Source organism: Maniola hyperantus, chromosome 3, assembly GCF_902806685.2.
Source record: "Maniola hyperantus chromosome 3, iAphHyp1.2, whole genome shotgun sequence".
Classification (NCBI taxonomy): Eukaryota; Metazoa; Arthropoda; class Insecta; order Lepidoptera; family Nymphalidae; genus Maniola; species Maniola hyperantus.
This window is the reverse complement of record NC_048538.1, coordinates 5,404,338-5,421,305: the sequence shown is the minus strand read 5'-3', so window position 1 is coordinate 5,421,305 and position 16,968 is coordinate 5,404,338. Positions and strand designations below refer to the sequence as shown.

The window sequence follows — 16,968 nt, the reverse complement described above, 5'->3', positions numbered from 1 at the left end:
TTTAGGTGTTTTATCATGCGAAGATCCGAACGAATTTTACAGATTAAAAAAATTGTAGGGACCTATAGAACAATAATTATTTTTATGAAAATAATTTAAATTTATGTATAGGAGACCTTATGAGAATTTATGAGAACCTCGGAACCTCCTCCTTTTTTAGAAGTAATATAATCAAAATACGCATAAAATTAGTATTTTATTGTAAATTATTTTATTATTTTAATTAACTTCATCTGAGGTTCAATCACATTTAAAATAGCTCAAAATATAAAACATCAAAGTCAAGAATAGTACTTTTATTTAAAAAATAATAATTGTCATAATATTTGAATCACATAAATTGTTAGTTTATAAAAACAATCTTTTTAAATGTTCTTTTTATGATATTTAACCTATTTTTTCTTATTCAAAAAAATAAAATAGTACAGCGGAAGGCGGAAGTGCGCCTCGTTGTTTTTAGCTGGCTGCCGGCTAAGCCTGGAGCCTGGTCGCCATATTGGTGGCGATAATTTGTTTTCGTGTGTGAAATTCGTCGTTAGCGACGAAAGGGAGTATAAAATACTCCCTTTTTGTGTTCAAAGCAATTGTCAGTGTACTTAACGTTAGGCTAGTTGTATTAATTATTATTGGGAAGTTTGAATTTCTCTTTGTTTTGGATTATAAACATGGCTTTTTAAAATGTCGGCTCTGAACGTAAGAATCTCGTCTCCTTGCGGAGTACCCCGCTTGTTGGTTTTTGTGGATGTTGGAAGAATCCAGAATGGACAAGAAATCTTTACATCGTTCTTTACAACAGTCGAGGCCCTCGGCCGTCGACTCTAAAAAAGGCACAGGTGAGTAGAAAGGTCATCACGTCATGCCTATTTAATCTCGTCATTCTCCATTCAAATTGACGAAACAGCTACGTAATTAAATAAATATTGTGTAACAAATGTCTATTTCACATAATTCTTAAAGCTTATATTCAAAATAAGGTTAGGCATAATGTACCAATTTTTTTGTAATTTGACAGCGCTTATCAGTGCTTTAACCTTATTAATTATGAATTATGTGTTGTAAATGATAAGATTGCTAACATATTTTCTTTCTCGTAGAATCAACCTATAAACCTTGGCCACGAAATAATAAGAAGCGTGAAGGATCCGGCAATGTACCTAAAAATGACCCTATTCGGAAGAATGCCCCATCCCAGAGAGGTAGAGGTCAAATGGATAAGCGCCCGCGGACCCGCGGTACCACCAATTTCGCTGTGGGTGGAGCGCAGAACACCGGGTGAGCTGTTATTAGGTTTTGATATTTTGAATTTAGTTCCAGGTATGTATTTAAAAGTTTTATATTCAGAACTTCTACTGATTTATTCTAGATAAGAATCTAGGTGACTAGAAGAAACGAACTAAAAAAATTTGAGCTAAAAATTCTTTTCTTCCCAACATTTTGCATTTTTGATGCCATTTTGTTTAGTGTATGCATATTCAAAAACCTATTCTTTAGCATATGTGTGCTAGTTCAACAGATAACTTTTTAAGCTATGTGGTTTTTAACTAAAGTAAAGCAAATTAAAAAAAATCTTTTGAAAACTTGTGGTTTTCCATATAGCAGGATTTGCATACACAGCAACGATTTATGATAATTTTCCAACCAAACTAGCATCAAGTGAGAAAAAGAGAAAGGTGCTTATTATTCTAAAATACCTGCAGGATAGAAGAGGATGAAGAGCCTGAAATAGGCTCAGTGTTTACGCCTGGCAGCAAAAAACAAAACTTGAATCATTTGCTGAATTTCATGTACCCCTCCCGAGGCGGGATGGACAGGAGGGGGCCTGTGCCACGTCGGCAAGACCAGCGAGTCTCTTACAGACACGAACATGATCTTTACCTTCGCGCCTAGTAAGATGTTTCAGTTCTTTACTTGCTATTTTCTGTTTGGTATTAAATTTACACATCATTTCATTTCTGGATATCAGTATAAAACTGTCATTCCTTTTTTATCTTCATAATCAACATAATCATCATTACAACCCATTGTCAGTCCGCTGTTAAACATGAGTGTCTCCTTAGAATGGAAAGGGTTTAGGCTAATGCCTGTCATGCTAGCTATGTGCAGCAGAGTTCACAAACCCTTCAGCACATTGTGAAGAATTCTCAAGCATGTAGAACTCATATATCATACTATGTTTTCCTTCACTGTGAAAGTATGTGATATTTTATTGCTTGAAATGCTTGCGTACATTATAAATTATAGATGATGCCTGTGACTTTGTTCGCGTGGATTTATGTTTTGAAAATCTAGTGGGAACTCTTTGATTTTCTGGGATAAAAAGTATGTATATGCCTTAAAAGCCTATGTCCTTCCATGAGATGCAAGCTATCTCTGTACCAACTTTCATCAAAATCGGTTGAACGCTTGGGCAGTGAACAGACAGACAGATAGACAGTCAGACACACTTTCGCATTTATAATATTAGTATGGATGGAGAATTCTCAAACATGTGGATTTATTTCATAATGTTTTCCTTCGCTGTTAAAGTATGTATGTGATATTTAATTGTTTAAAATGCATATAACTCTTAAAAAGTTATAAAAGGCTTTTAATTTTGTGTTAATAAAAGAAATTGTTCCAGCTGTCAATTTGTGGTCAAGGAAGACGGGGATTACAAGGTGAACTTAATGGACCCTGATTTGCCACTCAAATGGGAGCAAATTGAGGAAATTGTGAGTAATAAACCTTTATCACTACCCCTATTATAAATGCGAAAGTGTGTTTGTTTGTTGGTTTATTGGTTTGTTGGTTTGTCCTTCAATCACGTCGCAGCGGAGCTATGGATCGACGTGATTTTATGCATGGATGTCAAAGACCAGGAAAGTGACATGGGCTACTTTTTATCCCGGAAAATTAAAGAGTTCCCACAGGATTTTTGAAAACCTAAATCCACGCAGACGAAGTCGGCAGGCTTATAATAATTTCCTAATCACATAATAATTATGTGTATTATGTTATGTTATCTGCAACTGAATCAATAGCTGATGTTATGGTTTCTTTTGAGGTGATCACATAGTATAAATTCATCAGGTGTACAAATACAATACAAAGGTTTTTAGTCTGTACAAAATATTCCACATGCTATTTTAACTCTGGGTCAACTGTCATGTCAAAAGGATGGTTCACCTTTAAAATAAAGACTAAAACTGTACTTGTGACATGAAATTCGACATAAAAAGTTAGAATGCTCATGAGGAGCAAAATTGTATGTTTGATACTTCAACTTAATGCCATGTATTTATAGATTAACATATACATTTTTTATATCCTAATTGATATAGTACATTTTACTTCCTGCATTGTAACTTGTGAGACTATGACATCATCATAATCATTCCAATCCAAGTGTAAATGATTAATGAAATACATATATACTAAAGATAAACACACTTTCTTGTACTTCAAAATGTATTAAAATATTATGTAATCTTTCACCTTTCTAACACATTTTTATTATCATGTAAATTATTTTTATCAATTTGACTTATTGTTTTGCTTTGAAAAATTATATTGATGTTATGCAAATAAATCATTGACTGACCAATTTTGTAAGTTATGGTGTTTGAGTATTATACATATAAGATCTACATAACATGTATGTACATCTGGCTATATATCTGGTTCTAGTGAACAGAATGATCAAAGTAATTAAGTCTGACCATAGTTATGTTTTTAAACTCTGTAACAAATTGGTCTCCAAAGTCGGTCATCCATCCAGATACAGAATTTGGTCAACATTGCTTAAAAATCGCGATCGATTAATATGCGTTGTTACAAGTAGGCCACACTCTCTCCCAAGCCTTAAGCTTAGCCCATTCGATGTATATTAAAATAAAAAATAAAAATATGCTTTATTCTCTGATCTACTTATACATATATTACTAACTAACAGTATTACTAATGTCCTATTCTTATTATTTAATTATTCTATCTTACATGATTTATTCTACAAATTGGTAACACCAGCACTAGGTAATTTATGGATCAGGTTTTCCTCTTTGGACATAGGCTTCCTCTAGAATTATTCGTCATTTTTAGGGTTCCGTACCTCAAAAGGAAAAACGGAACCCTTATAGGATCACTTTGTTGTCTGTCTGTCTGTCAAGAAACCTACAGGGTGCTTCCCGTTGACCTAGAATCATGAAATTTGGCAGGTAGGTAGATCTTATAGCTGTCATTTGGGGAAAAATCTAAAAACCGTGAATTTAGGGTTAGATCACACAAAAAAAATTAAATTGTGGTCATGAACTAATAATTAGTATTTTCAACTTTCGAAGTGAGTGACTATATCAAGTGGGGTATCATATGAAAGGTCTTCACCTGTACATTCTAAAACAGATTTTTATTTATTTTTATGCATCATAGTTTTTGAATTATCGTGCAAAATGTCGAAAAAATACGATTGTAGTAGGGTACCCTCATTGCGCAAGCCTGACTCGCTTTTGGCCGGTTTTTCTCTGTCTAGTGCTAATCTGCGCCATCCTTTTGGTAGGTCATCTTCCCATCTCCCATTTATATTACATTTAGCCCATTCTATATTATAATTTAAATATTGTAGGTGGTGAGAAGCACAGGCAAGTCAGAATGCCCAATCTGCCTGGGTGCGCCGGTAGCGGGCCGCGTGGGGCTCTGTGGGCACGTGTACTGCTGGGCTTGTATTCTACACTACGCCGCGGCTCACGAGAAACAACCGCCGCCGTGCCCTGTGTGTGCTACGTCCTTGAATGTTGCTGATATGAAGCCCACTCGCATGGTGCAGTGGGAGTCTCCACCTGATGAGGTGATTGTCACTAGATCAGATATTAATAATTTCATCAGACTGTGGGTTAACTGCTGGGCCTGTATTTTATTTACACTATGCCTCGGCCTTTGAGAAATAATTACATCCTTCAACATACTGATAAGAAGCCCACTCTAAGGTGCAGTGGGTTTTTTTTTAAAAAAAATTTATTCAGATACAAGTTAGCCCTTGACCACCCTCGACTGCAATCTCACCTGGTGGTAAGTGATGATGCATTGAATCGCCAAGTGATGAGGTGATCAGATATTGATACTTTCATCAGTCAGTGTGAGAACTGAGAACAGGTCTCCTCTCAGAATGAGAGGGGTTTGGCCATAGTCCACCATGCTGGCCAAGTGCAGATTGGCAGATACCTAAATTAAATTCGCCACAAATAAAGTTTAAAACTCAGGTTAAAATAAAAATAAAATAGCCTTTATTTCCACAAGGTTTTATTACTAAAATTAATATATTTGCATCATAATAATTTCTCAACTCTAAGTGCCTCACAGCGTAGGTTTCCTCCAACTGTCAGGTTAACAGATATAATAAAAAATGTATTAATGAACAATTATTATTATGTTGCAGGTAACGATGCGTCTTGTGCGCCGCCTACGCGGGTCGACCATAGTGGAGGTGGCGCCGCCTCGCGGGACACTGAAAGACACTGAACAGGACCACATCCTGCCCCTCCAAGACCTGCAGGGGGCACCATTTGCTAAACTCTTCTCAGCTACTAAGCAACAAGTAAGCCATTATACAATATTCCTATTCATATTATACTAGACTACCTTATGCTCGCGACTTCGTCCGCGTGGACTTCAAAAATTTCAACCCTCTTTTTTAATTGGGTCAAATTTTCAAAAATCCCTTCTTAGCGGATGCCTACGTTATAATAACTATCTGCATACCAAATTTCAGCCAAATCCGATCAGTAGTTTTGGCTGTGCGTTTATAGACCAGGCAGTCAGTCAGTCACCTTTTCCTTTTATATATTTAGATGATGCCCGTGACTTCGTTCGTCTCTTTGGATTTAGGTTTTGAAATCCTGTGAGAACTTCGATTTTTTGGGATAAGTCCCTTTCCAGGTCTTTAACTTACTACACCCAAGCAAAAAATCACGTGGATCCGTTGCTCCGTTGCGACGTGATTGAAGGACAATCAAACACTCGCATTTATAATACTAGCGGATGCCTGTGACTTCCTTCGTGTGGATTTAGGTTTTTAAAAGTCCTGTGGAAACTCTTCTATTTTTTAGGGGGTCTTTAACTATACCATGCAAAAAATCACGTTGAATACACAAACACACTTTTGCATTTATAATATGGTGGAGATGTATTCAGATCAGATTTTTGATAGAGGACAGAAAAATATCATGTCATTCATACTTCCATACTAATATCATAAATGCGAAAGTGTTTGTCTGTATGCTATCTTTTCACATTTTATCCCAGAAATTAAAGAGATTATTGATTAACGGATCCACCACCGCTTAAATTCGCGGGCATCATCTAGTCTATCGATAATATGCTTTGCTGTATACCAGACTTTAATCTTCATTTAGTTTCATCATATAAAAATGATGGTTATCAAAACAAAACTATTTTATTTTCACAGGTAATGGACATCCTAGAGAGAGACAGGAAACAAATTAATACACAAATATTAGCAGAAATTGACACCACAGAAATTGTCTACATGGAACAAGCATTAGAAATGCTTAAATTGAAGGAAATCGATATCAACATCCAATACGAAGAACCAACCAATATCCAAGCTGACATCATGGATGAAGCTCCCACAGTTTTTGAAAAACAAGAGGTGACAAATAGTGCAAAACTCGACTGGTTTGATGTGACAGATGAAGGCGCTACTTGTCTAGAAGTAGTACAAGATAAAATGACTGCATTGGATTTACAATCGAATTTGAATCCAAATGCAAAAGAGTTCACGTGTGATGTTAACATTGATTTGAATCCATCTGAGGAGTTCCCGCTTATTGACTGTGTACCGGATGACGAAGAAGCAGATGAAGAATCTGTTTATGTGGATATTGATAAGCAAAATCAAGCCAAATACTTTTATTTCTATCAAGGTTTGTAATCACAGAATCATCTTTACAAACCAACAAACAATGTTTCTACCTGTGCCCATTTCATTATAAAGGCAATAATGCGAAGATGGTTTCAGAGGTTTTTTAGCGTAGTACTAGTAGCAATTGCTGGGTATCCGCTAGTTCTAAATAAACGGATTTGTAGAGCATTGTCTCTGTCGGTGAGATCGACAAAACGTCATATAGGTATGAGTGACAGAGACAACGCTCTACAAAGCCAAAATGTCATTCTAAAGGCCCGATGTACATTATTTTTTGCCCCGTATGCAAGCGAGAGGTCTGATAAAAATGATTTATGTCCAAGTTCGCACGTTCGTAATAGCTCAACTATAGCAGATAGTATGCATCTGAGTGGCCTAGTCTTAGGTATCTGTTTGGACTTTTGGACTCAAGGTTTGAGCTTTACTTACTATTTCCAGCTGAAGATGGCCAGCAGGTTTTCCTGAACAGCCTGAATGTACGCGTCTTGAATGCTTCGTGGGGCGCTCTGGCTTCAGCACCTAACACCATTCGCGGCCGAGTCCTGCATCGTGAGACGTTTTCTCTCACTGAACAGGTAACATGAAGTTTACTGTACACGACACATAAACCATTATGATTGCCATAATCGTACTTTTTGACAGACGATTCGTGGAGTAGGGTATGGGATTGCAGCGATGTTCAATTCCTTGATTTTTGCGTCAACATTCCCTCCTGCAAAATGCGCTCTACTGAAATAGTATTAACGTATAATACAATAAAACAATTAATCCCGGTATAGTAACAAAAAATCAGTATAAACTTATTTGTATTTGAAAACTCTAACCTAACTATTCACGTGTCTATAAAATTGTAATGCTTGTGGATAATAATATTTCTTACTAGCTAATGGCTTTGACTTCATCAGCGTGGATTTAGAGGTTTTTGAAAATCCCGTGGTATTTCTGGGATAAAAAGTAGCCTATGTCACTTTTCAGGTCTTTAACTACTACACGCATGCAAAAAAACCGACCAAGTGCGAGTCAGACTCGCGCAATGAGGATTTTGTACTACAGTCGTATTTTTTCGACATTTAGTATTTATAATACTAATTATTATTAGTTCATGACCACTATTTAATTTTTTTTTGTGAGATATAACCACAAATTCACGGTTTTCAGATTTTTCCCCTCATGTCTGCTATAAGACCAACCTACCTGCCAAATTTCATGATTCTAGGTCAACGGGAAGAACCCTGTAGGTTTCTTGACAGACAGACAACAAAGTGATCCTATAAGGGTTCCGTTGTTCCCTTTGAGGTACGGAACCTTAAAAATCACGTCGTTACAATTATGATTGAAGGACAAACTTTTGGTTCATTACCATTCAAATTGCAGAGCACTGTCTCGGTCGTTGAGACCGACAAACTTGGACGATTTAACCTAAGGACGCGCCTCGCATGATTATTCCCCTCTGTCAATAGTAATGGATTTTTAATCCACTGCGTTTATAAACACTGTTTGCGGAATCGATTTTGTCATTGTCAGAATCGTTTTCGATGTGTGACGACGTCTTACACGCTGGGTGAAAAATGCCTGTTTGTGCCGTTAGTGAGTGCAAGAACAAATCAAACACATCAAATTTACAAAAAGATGGAATTTAATTTCATAAGTAAGTATTTTTGGTGTAATAAACGCTTTCTATAAATTAAATTACATAAATTATTATAATAAAATAACAATCGAGAACTTTACCGATTCAGTAATTGAGTACGTAATAATTTGGTAGAAACGAGTCACACTCCTCACGAGACTATATTTTGTTTTTTCTAAACAATTGCAACCCTCAATATATACAAATTAGGTTAAAATTTGAATACGCGTGAACAGCATGAAATTACGTAGTGGTACGATAGTGATTGCGGTTCGATTATCGATATCGATGAAAACATTTTCTTTATTATTAACGACTAAATTACCGTCTTCAAGTCAAGTAAAGAATAGTTATTATTAATTACCATAATTTTTTCGCTACCTATACTTGTAATAAAACTGGTCGATTTCTGTGATTTCACGTACTTAATACATTTAAAAAAAAAATTAAAGCAACGCAATTTTAGTGATAGGCGCGAAACGGGGTAGGGTGTCTCTGAACTGGGTAATATGTAGCTAAAAGGTGTACCTTTCTCAAGGATGAGGATCAGGTAATAATTTATCATAATCGTTTTATTTTTACAGATTTCCTAAAGACGCCCACTTTAAAATGAAGTGCGCACAATTGTGCGATCGAATACTACGATGAATACGCTACGCTGACCAAACACTGGTTTTAAGTAATTAAATACGAGTAATAAATTCTTACTTCTACTTTTGTTTCTGAAAAACTATCGATATATTTTAAAATATCGATACGGTAGCATCGCAAATCAATTTGACTGTCTTGTCTTACACTCGTAATGTCTTTGTATGTTGATGTATATAACTTATTAGTGTGCGTAAAATGTAGTAGTGTTGAAGATTTAGATATGTGTGTGTTAATAATGACACAAAACTTTGTTGAGTGAGTGTGTCAAGTTGTCTATGTAGTGTTTCCTCGTCCCGCACCAAAAGTGACAGAAATTTTTATTCGTAATATTAGGCGCGTTACAAGTCCATAGGTTAAATCGTCCAAGCCGACAAAGCGTCATATGGGTATGAGTGACAGTGACAACGCTCTACAAAGATGAAATGTCATCTAAAGGCCGATGTTCATCGCTTTTGGCCACGTAATGTATGTGGTTTTTGTTTCAGACAAGGAAGCACATGCCTTTCACTGCTCACTTGCCGCTCCGCTGTTCCTTCGACATTGTAGAGCTTGATTTGAATCCGCCATTTGTCACTGATGCGGCACTTGGGAACTTTGCAGGTTAGTTCTACATATTATTATTAAAATGTAAGTTATTTCTGTCACTAGTAAACAATACAAATGTTTCAAAACAGTATTTGAAAGGGAAACCTTGCAAAATTGAAATTTGAATATTGTTGAATTTTCGATGTTAAATCAAGGAGCTTTAGGTCCATTTTTAAATTGTGTTTTGAAGTCTGAATTTTATCAACATAGGTGACATGCAAAATGTCATACCAAACACACTGTAAAGCGCGCCTTTAGGTGGAAACAAATTAACGCGGCTGAATGCCGCGATTTTGTCAATACATAGTACACTGATCAGTACAAACTGTCGGATGTCAGTCGCGGATGTAACCTTGAGAGCTCGGACGTCTGAGAAATATCTCGTCAAATGACTGCACGCCCGTCTTATAGTTTATTTCACGCTTTATTTTCATTTTCATGGCGCTAATTGCAACTGGGTTTGGTTATCAAAATCTTATCCATACTAATATTATAAATGCGAAAGTGTGTCTGTCTGTCTGCTAGTTTTTCACGGCTTACTGTTCAACCGATTTTGACGAAATTTAGTACAAAGATAGCTTGCATCCCGGGGAAGGAGATAGGCTACTTTTTATCCCGGAAAATTGAAGAGTTTCCACAGGATTTTGAAAAACCTAAATCCACGCGGATGAAGTCGCGGGCATCATCTAGTTGTAAATATTTTACTTTTTACAGCGGAATTAGAACGTCGAGCTCGCATTCGCGCAAAGCACGATAGGGACGAGAGACGTCGCGAGCGAGCCTATCGACGGGCTATGGAGGGACCGCCTAGACCCGACTTCTCCAACCAACTGTTGTTCCCGCCCGCTCTGCACACTTACGGCAGTCCACCACTCACTGAAGAATCTATCACAAGCTTTGAATCAATCACTCCATCAACTAGCTCAACCTCATCATTGCAACAAGCCAGCCCTACAGCCAGTGTGACTTCACCTTCAGGATTGTCCTTTGCTAAGGTACTTAATAAATATTTAATTGCATAGAAACTACATAGCTATGATTGGTCTCCGTATCGCCTTCAAATGACAGTTCACCACTTGCTGGAGTTTTTATACCAAGCTTTGAATCAATCACTTCAATTAGCTCAACTTTATCCTTGCAACAAGGCAGCCCTACAGCGTGTGTGACTTCGACTTCAGGATTGTCCTTTGCTAAGGTACTTAGTAATTATTTAATTGCATAGAAACTTTTCAATCGTTCACTCTTGACAGGCTATGAATTCTTCACTGCTGCTCGTGCGATCTCCCTCCAGCGACTTCTGTTGATACCATTACGTTACGAAGCGGATTAAGTCTGTCAACCTAGTTGTGGAAAGCCCACGTGGACCTGTGCCCTCCACTCGACCTTCTACCACGAGGTGTTCGATAATACCACTCTTCTTCGTAATGTGGCTAAAAAACTACATACAACAGCATACTTGATCAGGAGATCAAGTATGCTGTTGTATGTAGTTTTTTTTTTAAATTTATTATTAACATACAAGAGAAAATTACACATAATAGGTAGCACGCATTGTAAAAAGCTCATTACATCATGCCTACTTATATCATTAAAAAAAGATTATAAATAAATAATATTACTATATTATAATATACTAACTAAATATTAAAAAAAACAGAGAACAGATAATACATATACATACACATATATGTATACACACATAAATATATTTTATTTTTATTTTTTTATAGGTTTATAGTTAAATAGTGGTTTACCACTTGTTGAAATTTTCATACCAAGTTTTGAATTAATCACTCCATGAACTTCACACGATTAATTTTCTTCTCAAGTGAGCTATTTAATGACATAGAAATCTATTGAATTAAACAATATTTTACCCAATTAATATTATCTTAAACATAAAATAAAATTACAGATGGCAGGCGCAAGCGGTACTTGGCGTGTACGTAAATCCGCACCACCTCCACCGCCGCCTCCGCCCGACGAGGACGAAGGCTCGGCCCCCAGGGCTGCGCTGCTCAGCGACGCCATAGAGGCCGCACTACTGGCCAGCAGCCCCACAACAGCCCCACACTCCGGCAAGAAAAACAAGAAGTCCAAACAGAAAGTTCTCTTTGCCACTGGGATGCACCGTGCGGCATAGATTTTATTCATTTGCAGTTAGATTTCCTTCAGAATACACACAACTAGAAAAATGATATTCATTAAAGTTCACTATCAATAATGAAGGCTACGTTGAGTGCGGTAGCGTGCACGTCATCGAGGCATAAACTCTATATTGCAACTACATGACGACCAGTAAATAGGTTCCTACCATATAGATATAAACAACTCATTGGTTCCTACCTAAATGCCTTCCCTGGCTCCAAAACCTGTGCACGCCACTGGTCGAACGTGTAAGTGTCCGTTCACACAGACCGGCTCGGACAGAATCGGACGGTGCTCTTCTTTTCACACAGACCTCCGGCGCGCGTACGGTTGGGACTGGCCGGAGCGACCAAGCTTTGTTTCACATAGACCGGCTGGAAGAGCACTGTACTGAAAGAGTACGCAAACGGAGCTGTTCGGGTGCGCGAGAGCGGAAGAGCGTGTCATCAGAAATCATACGTAGCCGGTCGGCTCCTTTTATTATTTCACACTAACCGCGTAAGGTTTGCTCTCCGGCATTCTCAATAACAAAAGAGGTGATATGTAAAAATAAACCTTATTTCAACTTTCCAACACTATTTTAATCGCTATTAAAATCTGCTTTCCGGTCCGAGCCGGTCTGTGTGAACGGACTCTAAGTATAACCCCGTGAAACATACAAAACCGTAGACCGGAACCGTAGAACGGGGTGCACTTTTAACGCCGGACCGTATTACAGCGGTGCGTCGCTTCGCGTCAAAATATTTTCTACAGACTGTTCACTATAACTTATCTCCTGACGTTATGTTGGCACCATTGCAAATCATAATAATAAACCCAAAGTTATAAGGAATAAAGCAATGGTGCCAACATGACGGTAGGGGCAAGTTATAGTGAACGGCCTGTATGCCGCGACGCGCTGTGCAGCGCCGCTCTAGTGCGACATGCACGTAACGAAATGATTGAATTAATGTTTTGACGCGTTGGGCAGCGCCGTTGTAATGCGGCTCGGCCTTTATTTTGCAAAGATTTGCACGCGCGCTGGTTGCTCTTAACGTATCGCATATGAAGCTCTTGTTAACATCTTCTAAATGTAGGTGCAATCAAATTACTGTGTTGTAGTGTCACACTCTTAGCGTAAGGCTGCCTTTTACACTGACGCGGAGCTGGGTGGAATGGAATGGAGCGGACCGTGAATTGGCCAATCACACAGTTTCCGCTGATGTGGTGTGGGTATTTCGAGCACTGTGATAGGTCAATTCACTCCGCCCAGCTCCGCGTCAGTTGAAATGTATCCGGTTTCCACCTAAGCGGAGCGGAGGGATAATGATCAGTCGACCAATCAGAGTGTTAAAAGGTCAAGTGATACTTTATTCACGTCATCTATTAAGAATTTGATTGGTCGAATGAACGCATCTCTGCTCCGCTTAATTAGAAACCGGCACTTACGATCGACTAATCAGAGTGCGTCTTCAACATCAGTTCAACATCAGCGTGGCCAGATTACCTTTACAAAAAAAATCTAAAAACAGTCTGATACTTGCCTATCGCATCACGACAGTCAACAATGCGTGTCAACAATCCTAATATGTACTTTCGTGATGCATCGTTGACTGGGTGATCGAGACGCCATACTATTTAATTAATTACTGTATTTTTGATGGTCAAAAATTTTATTGTGACGGAAAATGGTATACTCGGTCTGGGTACCTACTAAAATATGAAGAATTTTACTTCAATCTTTTTTCCTGAAATATTTTATCAAGCAAAGTGAGTTATGACAAAATATGTTACCAAGATTTACGGTTCAGATTTTAGAAATGAGATAAGTTTAAAATATAAAGTAGTGTATGATCACACAATCAGGTAATAAATACTCGTGTTACTATTAAAAACCTCGTCTGCGGCTCGGTTTTTAAACTAGCACTTGTGTTTTATTAACCCCTATTATGCAACCGTTTCATAAACTAATAAAACCGGCCAAGTGCGAGTCAGGTTCGCGCAATGAGGGTTCCGTACTACAGTCGTATTTTTTCGTCATTTTGCAGGATAATATAAGATCAAATGAACTTCGTGAAGTTCGATCATTATTATATGAGTCGCTTCATCTGAAGATACAATTAACAAGGTAGTCCTTCTAGCCTACAGGCATCATTCGCACGTTTAGAGCATCGATTTGTAATCGATCTATATTTTTTTTTTTTTTTTTTTTTTCTATGGTCACTCCCCGCCGCGCGGGCGGCTCGCTACCTTCGTCATTCTTTTTAGAGATATTACATAAAAAAGTTTTTTCCCTTTGGTTGTGGGTGGGTGGGAACTTGTATCTTCAGATGAAGCGACTCATATAATAATGATCGAACTTCACGAAGTTCATTTGATCTTATATTATATGTTCGTCGCTTCATCTTTCAGATACAATTAACAAGGTAGATGTTCAGAGAAATGATAAGTTATTTTTTAACATCAGTAAAAAACATTCAGATACATAATTGAAAAAACTTTTAATATTTAGTAACGTAAATTAAGAGTAATATTATGTTTCTTAATTAACACGCAATATTAATAATCAGCTAATTTCTATAATCAGTTATTTCTAATTGGTTATACCTATTAATCATCAATAAATCAATCATTATTGTTAACTCCACAAACCGATCGAGCAAATGCTCCTTCGTCTGTTATTGGACGGTTATAAAACTGAGCAAACATCGAGGACGAGCTAGTCCAGCCAGCTGTCTTTCTTATGGTGTCAATACAGACACCTGCGGAGGCCGCCGCCGAGGTGGAGGCGTGACGAGTGCTATGTGCACTAAATATTGAGATATCGACGCCGCTCTCCGCCAGAGTCTGTTTTATCCACCTACTTATTGTTTGTGATGTTACAATCTTAAAAGGTTTCTTATAGCTTAAGAACAAATTAGTAGGACCCTCTGTTCGTAACTTTGATGTTGCCTGAAGATAATCTTCTAGGGTCTTTGCCGGGCATATGCTTGGGTTGTTAACGAAATAGGGTAAAAAAAGCACGGGCTGCTCACGGTTAGCTGCCGAGGTCTTTGTAATGTCGGGTATTAAGATTTTTATACCTGAGACGGTCTTGTTAATATTGGTGATCTTAATTAAAGACAGCGTTTGTACTCGGTGAGAAGTACACAAGGCTAACAAAATTGCTAATTTTTTAGAAATTTCAAACAAGCTTAGATCGCTATTCGGGTACCATGCAGAAATATGGTCGAGTACGGTTTTTGGATCCCATGTCGTGGTGTATTTCGGATGGGATGGTTTTTGTCTATAAAAAGCTTTTAATAAGCGTTTTACGCGTTCGTCTGACCCGATATTATTTCCTAGAAGTAACGAAAGGGCAGATCGATGACTGTTAAGGGTACCATAGGAAGCACCCTTATTGAAAAGGTAAACGAGAAATGTTATTACTGCCGATAATGGAGCGTCAAAAGTCTTTATAGAGTTTTCTAAGCAATACGACCACCACAATTTATAGGTGACTGAATATTGCTTCATCGTATTGTCCGAAATCGATGCCAGCATTAAATCAAGTGCTATCTCTGGGGTACCTAGTCTACTAAATGCTTCCCTGAGAGTGTCGCGGCCCCCAGGGAAAGGCTGCGGTGAAGTCGATGACACGATCTGTAATTTGAACGTAAAATATCCCGATTAGGTTCAAAGATAACAATATCTGAAATAAGCATTTTTTTGAGAAGCGGAAACCAAGCCTGCCCGGGCCAGTACGGGAAGACTAGAATGCCCGTAGCTTTATCAGTGATTATTTTTCTCAGGAATTTAAGAATTAGGGCAAACGGCGGAAATGCATAAAAGAAGAGAGACTGCCAGTTAATTGTGAAGGCGTCGATATACGTTGCGTCGGGGTCAGGTTTCCACGAAACATAAAGGCTGCATTTGGCATTGGTTCGAGATGCAAATAGGTCAATTTGTGGTTCCCCTAAAGATTTAACAATTTTTTGGAATGCCCACTGTGACAGTTCCCACTCTATATCCCAATTAATTTTACGTGATTCCTGATCAGCTTCTATATTTGCATGTGTATTAATATATGACGCAAATAATGAAATGTTTCGCATCTCACACCATTGCCAAATTTGTTTCGCCAAATCATTTAAATGAGGAAACCGAATACCCCCCATGCGATTAATATAGCATAAGGCTGTTGTATTGTCAACCCGTAACAATATGGAGCAATTATGCTGTGTGCTAGCAAAGCATTTCAATCCCAGAAAGGCAGCTAATAATTCTAACCTATTAATGTGGAAAGAAGATTCATCAACTTTCCACCCCCCATTTACACGTTTTCCATTGCAAAAAGCGCCCCAACCGATTTTTGAAGCGTCCGTAAATATTTCTAACTCAAAATTATTGTCAGATCTCAAAAGGTTACAAGTTGATGATATGTTCTCTCGCCACCAATATAAGTCAGGTAAAATAACGTCCGTTAGTCTAATTTTAACTTCAAAATTTTCAAACTGTTTTAAGGCTAAGTACTTTTGGCGTTCAAGGGTTTTTGTATATAACCAACCGTATTTGACTGCTGGGCAAGCCGCAGTGAGAACTCCAATAAATTGTGATAATTCTCTGATTGAACATTTGGGCAGTGTGATAAATTTTTTAACTAACCGCATAATACTTTGACGTTTTTCGTCCGGTAAACTTAAAGTCATATCTAACGTGTTGTATATGAAACCTAAAAACCTACAGACCTGTCGAGGTTCGAGGTTACTTTTATTATAATTAATGACAAACCCCAGACATTGAAGCCAATAAATGGTTTTGTTGACATTGTCTTGGCATTCTACATATGTATTTCCGATACATAGAATATCGTCGAGATATATTACTGATTTATAGCCCATCTTACGTAAAAAACTCATGACTTCTTTCATAAGTTTTGTAAATACCCTAGGTGCTACGGATAAACCATAGGGCATGGCGTTAAATTCATAACACATTCCGTCAAACTCAAAGCGTAAGTATTTACGGTGTGCTTTTATGATAGGAACTAATAAGTATGCCTCGGTGAGGTCTATATTTGCCA

At 37.7% G+C, this 16,968-nt stretch overlaps 1 protein-coding gene and 1 long non-coding RNA gene across 2 annotated transcripts in view; one reads left to right on the top strand and one right to left on the bottom strand.

Annotated features, from left to right (window-relative positions):
* The window catches only part of LOC138404751 (uncharacterized), a 622,276-nt gene that overhangs the window by 213,001 nt on the left and 392,307 nt on the right, over positions 1-16,968 (bottom strand). The window lies entirely within an intron of this gene.
* Positions 452-13,960, top strand: LOC117996575 (E3 ubiquitin-protein ligase RNF10). The gene is made up of 11 exons (XM_034984661.2): positions 452-833; positions 1,095-1,272; positions 1,698-1,886; positions 2,621-2,711; positions 4,598-4,819; positions 5,408-5,566; positions 6,437-6,914; positions 7,352-7,488; positions 9,680-9,794; positions 10,494-10,774; positions 11,695-13,960. The coding sequence occupies exons 1-11, from the start codon at positions 743-745 to the stop codon at positions 11,920-11,922; spliced, it is 2,169 nt and encodes a 722-aa protein (XP_034840552.1). The 5' UTR covers positions 452-742; the 3' UTR covers positions 11,923-13,960.

What these genes read in the sequence shown, in the direction of transcription:
- LOC117996575 (XM_034984661.2), top strand. Translation starts at nt 743, where the DNA reads ATGTTGGAAGAATCCAGAATGGACAAGAAATCTTTACATCGTTCTTTA. An exon ending in ATACTTTTATTTCTATCAAG is followed by an intron (nt 6,915 to 7,351) that starts GTTTGTAATCAC and finishes TACTATTTCCAG; the next exon opens with CTGAAGATGGCCAGCAGGTT. An exon ending in CGTTTTCTCTCACTGAACAG is followed by an intron (nt 7,489 to 9,679) that starts GTAACATGAAGT and finishes TTTTTGTTTCAG; the next exon opens with ACAAGGAAGCACATGCCTTT.